This window comes from Mandrillus leucophaeus, unplaced genomic scaffold (genome assembly GCF_000951045.1).
Source record: "Mandrillus leucophaeus isolate KB7577 unplaced genomic scaffold, Mleu.le_1.0 Scaffold34, whole genome shotgun sequence".
NCBI lineage: Eukaryota > Metazoa > Chordata > Mammalia > Primates > Cercopithecidae > Mandrillus > Mandrillus leucophaeus.
Window position 1 is genome coordinate 1,090,584 of NW_012103587.1, and position 6,043 is coordinate 1,096,626.

Sequence of the window (6,043 nt, forward strand, 5' to 3'; positions counted from 1 at the left end):
TCTGTGAGGAGCAGAATGGGGTAGGGGTTCTTAGGCCACTTCCTGTGAGGAGCAGGATGGGGTGGGGGTCCTTAGGCCACTTCCTGTGAGGAGCATTGGGCAGGGCCATGGCCCTGATGGTCTTTGCTTCCACAGGGAGTGGAATTTTGGGACAGACTTTAAAACAGACTGGAGAAAGAACTTCCCAGCGTGGAGCTGTGGGGTGGATTTGGGAGGGGAACAGAGAGTGCGTTCTTTGTGTCTGTCTGAAGGGGCTCTTTCTGAAGGGACTGTGGGTGGCTTCTTTTCCCATAGAACTCTCTTTCCCCACCTTGCCAAGATTCTTCCCGCTGCAAGTGACAGAAAGGCAGCTCAAATGGTCTGAAGCCTCCCTCAAAATGAATTTGCTGGTGCTCACAACTGAGGGACAGTTTCAGGTGTGGCTTGATCCAGGCATTTGAACAATGTTGGAAAGACTTGATATTTCACCGTCTTTGACTCCTGCTCTCCTCAGTGTAGCTCCATTTCCACATGGTTTCCAAACCCCCGCCCCACATTCTTAGCCCCCACAGGGGGGCTGTCTCCACAGCTCTGGAGGAGAACCTGGGTAGCTCTCATTGGCCCAGTGTGGGTTACACGCCCATGTCCAATCCAGTCCTTGTCTTCAGGGAGATGTGGTGCCATTTCTAGGCCCGCCCTGCTCTCCTGCAGACATCTGCCATTCTGATCGGCTTCCTGTGCCCCTCTGCAGGCCTGGCCAGCTCCCACCTGTGTGTCCCTCCCTGGCAGGTGTGCCACAGACACAGATGTGGTGGGGTCTCTACCCCTCTGGAGGTTACCTGAGCCTTGGGTGGCATCAAGAAGGGCTCGGAACCCTTTCTCCAGGCCGAGTATGGTTTCAGCCCGGCAAAGAGCACAGAGGGATCCCAGTTCTCCAGGGCTCTGAGTTGGGCTCCGGGGTGGGTGTGGCCTGGAGGTTGCAGTGAGAGGCCGTGACCACACCCGTTGTTGAGATCTGGGAGCCGGGGGGCAGGCTGGTGGTGGGGACTGGGCAGACCCCTGAATGCCTGGATCCCACGGAGGAGCTCTGGGGTGGGCTTCCTGATGGGCCCCACGAAACAGCTTCCAGACCAAGCCAGGGCCAGAGGGTGTCAGGTGATCCTATGTGCCCAGCAGGGAGCTGAGGCCACTGCGACAAGGGGCTGCATAACCTTGTGTCCCTGGCTCTCCCCACAGCCCTCCTCCCAACTCCCGAATCCCCCGGCGCCGGAGATGAGGCCCCGCATGCTGCCGGTGTTCTTTGGGGAGAGCATCAAGGTGAACCCGGAACCCACGCATGAGATCCGGTGAGTGGGCCGCTGGGCTCTGTGTGGGAGGAGGGGGCGGGGGGTTGGGTGCTGGTCCTGACTCTCTTGTGGGATGGGGGTGGGGACTAGGCCAGGCTGGGGGCTCAGGAGGCTCCCTACCCTCGAGGCGGCCCCTCTGGGTGCTGCCTTCTGGGGATGGCCGTGTCTTAGCCAGAGACAAAACTGATTTTAAGAGACTCTGACCCCAAGGGACCCCCTGTATCCACCCCATGCCCCCATCCCAGGCCTATTCAGCCATTTCCCATTTCCCCATTTACCGTCTGCTCCAACAGGCTTTTATTTTAAATCCAACCTCTCAGAAAAATTGGAAAATATATAAACATAACCACTTGTGCACCCTAACTCTCCCTCCCTTCTCCTGCCAGACTTTTTTTTTTTTTTAAGATGGGCTCTCACTGTGTCACCTAGGCTGAAGTGCAGTGGTGGGATCATGGCTCACTGCACCCTCAACCTCCTGGGCTTAAGCAATCCTCCTAACTCAGCCTCCTGAGTAGCTGAGACTACAGGTGTGCACCCCCATGCCCGGCTAATTTTTGTATTTTTTTGCAGAGATGGGGTCTCACTATGTTGCCCAGGCTGGTCTCCAGCTCCTGGGCTCAAGTGATCCTCCTGCCTCAGCCTCCTAAAATGCTGGGATTACAGGTGCGAGTCACTGCGTCCAGCCCCTGCCAGATTGTTAGGTATTCACAACCAAACCATTCAGGCAACTCAGGCCCCCTTTTCACTCTGTTGTGCAAGAGTTAGGGGACACTCAGCTGCTCCATGTTCTTTGTGACTGTAACTTAGGTTCTTGAGGCCACCCCTGAGCTACTGCACTGTAAGTGTACTGGGTGCCCTCCCAGGCACATGACATCTTAGGTGGCATGTGAATTGAATTAAGGCACCCCTGCTTGGGAACATCCCACGTCAATTTGCCCTCTTCTGAAGCTGCTGGGGCTCAGGCTTCCTGAAGGTGGACTGTGGGATCTGTGATTTTTCCCACATATCTATGGGGCTCTCTCCATCTGCTTGTCCCTGTCGAGTGGGGCCAGCCAAGCATCTGAGACCTACTGCCTCCTGCCCCTGCCAGCCATGCAATGGTCCCAGGAGACAAACGGGTCCACTTCTAAATTATCTTTCAATCCCCAAACAGCCTTCACGGCCTAGTTTTTAAAATGCAAGCCAAAACTCGATCATCAGAAGCCCAGCAAGGGTGGAGGACGGACGGCTTGGCCCTCAGGACCTCTGATCCCGTCACAAGTCTTTTGTGATCACCTTCGGGGATTCGATGGCGAGGATTCGCTCCCTCCCAGAGCTTGCAGTTTGATTTCCTGAAGCTCTGGGCATGGAACTGGGGGATGCTAGTCAGTGACTCCTCCAGGGCTGCTGAAGGGACTTTTTGGTATTTTGATAGAATTTCAAACTCTTTGAAAGGTTGCATGTGCGTCTCAAACAGATTCACGGGTTGTTTATATCTTGCCCTATTTGAGGGGAGATTGGTGACGTCCTGCCCTTTAGCCCCCAGATACTTCAGTGTGTCTCCCAAGAACAGGGACATCCTCTTCCGTGACAGCAGCATAGTTGTCAACATCAGGGAAGTGCACACGGTGATGCCAGCACCTAACCCACACGACACGGCTCAGTTTCACCCGTCGTCCCGATAGGGTCCTTTCCCGGCTTACTTTTCTCCCCAGTTCAGGATCCAGTCGAGGTCCTTCACTGCGGTTAGCTGTCTTGCCTCTTCAGGCTCTGTGAAGCCAGGACAGTCCCTCAGTCCTTCTTTGACCTTCTTGACCTTGACATTTCAGAGCAACACACACCAGTTAGGCTTCAGAGCGTCTGCCCAGGGCCCTTTCGTGTCCATGCTGTGGGCAGGGAATCGGGCTGCTCCCCATCCTGGGCTCACTCCACTTCTCTCCTGTCCTTTCCAGCTGCAACTCCGAGGTCAAGTACGCCTCAGAGAAGCATTTCCAGGACAAGGTCTTCTATGTGCCCGTGCCCACCGTCACAGCCTACAGCGAGACCATCGTGGCGGCACCCAACTGCACGTGGCGCAACTACCGCAGCCAGCTGACCCTGGAGCCACGCCCACGTGCCCTGCGTTTCCGCAGCACCACCATCATCTTCCCCAAGCATGCCAGGAGCACTTTCCGGACCACCTTGCACTGCAGCCTGGGCCGGCCCAGCTGCTGGTTCACCGCCAGCGTGCAGCTGCAGCTGTGCCAGGACCCTGCCCCCAGCCTCCTGGGCCCTGCCACGCTCTGACGGGGCTAGGGCCGGCCCGGGGTGCTGGAGGAGCTGGGAGCCCTGGGGAGGAGCCGGGAGGACGGACAGGATGAGCTCGGCCTGGCACTCTGGTAGGAGGCAGGCAGGGAGGCTGCCAGGCCAAGGACCCATGTGGAAGGAGGTGGCTCTCGGCTGCCTGCCCTGACCTACAAGCTAGGTGGTGGTCTCCTTGTTTTGGTGTCCAGGACTCAATAAAAGCATCTATGTTTTTTTAGCACTTAAGCTGGCAAGGCAGTAGTGGCACACACTGTTAGGTGGTGGCCACCTTCAGGGTCAGGGGAGAAGAATGTGTCCATAGCGTGCCCTTGAAGCAGAGAACAGCCCAGAGCAGTGCGAGGACAGAGGCATCCCAGCCTCAGCTGGTGGGAGTGGCTGCCGCTCCCTGAGAGCCCTGCCGCCCCATGTGTTCCGTGCTGGTGGCCAAGGCCGTGTGTGAGGGAAGAGGGGTGCCTCTCTTCCCTGCTGCTGGCCTGGGGTGTTTCCTAAACAGGCTTTCGCACACGTGCAGGTTGCACCAAGAGGTCTGAAGGCCACCTCTGGCGGACGCTGAGCCACCTCTGGTGGCTGGCTGAGCCACCTCTGGCAGACGCTGAGCCACCTCTGGCAGACACTGAGCCACCTCTGGCGGACGCTGAGCCACCTCTGGCGGACGTTGAGCCAGGAGGTTGGACAAAGGCCGGATGCTGATGCCAGGGCTGGAGTTGGTTATATTGGGGGCGGGGAAGGCCTAGAAATACTTTGAGCCATGGCCTTGCCAGTGTCCCATGCCCTCCAGTATTGAAGATTTGGGGCACTGCCTGTCAAAATGGAAAGATGGGTGCTCAGCCTTGGAGCCTCACCTGCAGGGCGTCCCCAGCTAACACCCGTCCACGCACCGCCTCCAGGACTAGCACCCCTGATGTCAAAACCAAGTGCCCAGCGGAGGCGGTGAAGCTCTCGGAAATGCTGCCACCTGTGTGAGGTCGGGTCTGAACTGGAGGGAGTCGGAGCTCAGCTGTCAGTGTAAAGAGACACTGAGGGGACCAGGTTGCTGCCCTCAGCCTGCGTTCCTGTGTGTGATAGATTCTGCAATGACAGCACCTTACTCCTTCCTGCAGCAGGCTCACCCCTGCCCGTGGGATGTTGTGGGAGGAACATGAGCCAGACGAAGGCTTGGCTCAGGGCTCCCTGGAACAAGGCAGTGTGCACAGGGAGCTGGGGGAGCCCCCAGCCTGGGGCAGCCCAGCAGGCCGCTGAACAAACAGCCCAGAAGCCGGCACTGTGGGAGGGTGCCGAGGAGATGCCCCTCTGAGCCTTCCTCCCCACTCAGACCTGAACGCACTCCGCAGTTGGGGGCTGCCCCTGCCACTCCCCTGGTAACCCCCAAAAGGGGAGGGGAAGGTTCCCTGGGGCTTGAGCTCCCTCTGGGGAGGTGAGGAGGGGAGATTCCGTTCACATCCGGGAGGGGCGGAATGACGGATACATTTTTATGTATCTACACAGAGAGTGCATTTCCTCTCCACAGATGTTTTCCGGTTAACAAAGGAATAACTTAAGAAATTGATTGATTATCTTAATAAACTGCAAACCCAACGGGACTTCCTTTCTGTCTGTGAGACCCTCAGCTCCCGCTGGGGTTGGGGAAGGGGAAGACGGGTCTCCAGGCCCCTTTCCCTGTGAGGCCATCACTTTTTTTCCACTCGGAGCTTGTGCCCTAACGAGCCGAGCCGGCCTCGGCCCTGATCAAAGGAACAAAGAAGGACTTAGCCCCCACCCCTGTAGACAGCCTCAGGGTACACCAGCTCCACCCAAGAGCCAGTTAATAAATGCAGAGGCCTGGGCCCTACCTAGGGACTTAGATCTGGGGGGCAGTTCCTTGGATGGGCCCGGGCATCTGGACTTTTGATGGCGGGCATGTCTTCAGCTCCACATCCCGGCCCTCAGCTCTGGCAAGCCCCTCAACCCGCAGTGCCCCTGGAGAAGAGCCCTGGCTGCCACTGCAGAGCAGGTGGCTGGGACGCACCTTACAATCTGTTTCTCTCCATCTCGCCCTTGGAGAGGCCCCTGGGGCTCCGTGGAGATCGTGAGTGCGTTAAGGACACTTGGCAGATGGGACAATGTCCTCGGTGAGTCAGACTGGAAAATCAGACTAGAATTTGTTCCGAGGGCTGGGCGTGGTGGCTCAAGCCTGTAATCCCAGCACTTTGGGAGGCCGAGACGGGCGGATCATGAGGTCAGGAGATCGAGACCATCCTGGCTAACACGGTGAAACCCCGTCTCTACTAAAAAATGCAAAAAACTAGCCTGGCGAGGTGGCGGGCGCCTGTAGTCCCAGCTACTCGGGAGGCTGAAGCAGGAGAATGCCGTGAACCCGGGAGGTGGAGCTTGCAGTGACCTGAGATCTGGCCACTGCACTCCAGCCTGGGTGACGGAGTGAGACTCCGTCTCAAAAA

At 57.7% G+C, this 6,043-nt stretch overlaps 1 protein-coding gene across 3 annotated transcripts in view; it reads left to right on the forward strand.

The window, feature by feature from the left end:
• Positions 1 to 3,828, forward strand: part of LOC105545830 (filamin-interacting protein FAM101A) — a 431,833-nt gene extending 428,005 nt beyond the window's left edge. For all 3 annotated transcript variants that reach the window (XM_011988875.1, XM_011988876.1, XM_011988877.1), the window contains 2 exons: positions 1,216 to 1,325; positions 3,257 to 3,828. In XM_011988875.1, the coding sequence (XP_011844265.1) occupies positions 1,252 to 1,325; positions 3,257 to 3,590 (408 nt within the window). In that variant the 5' untranslated portion in view covers positions 1,216 to 1,251 and the 3' untranslated portion in view covers positions 3,591 to 3,828. The remainder of the gene's footprint in view (positions 1 to 1,215; positions 1,326 to 3,256) is intronic.
• The last annotated feature ends 2,215 nt before the right edge of the window (positions 3,829 to 6,043 follow it).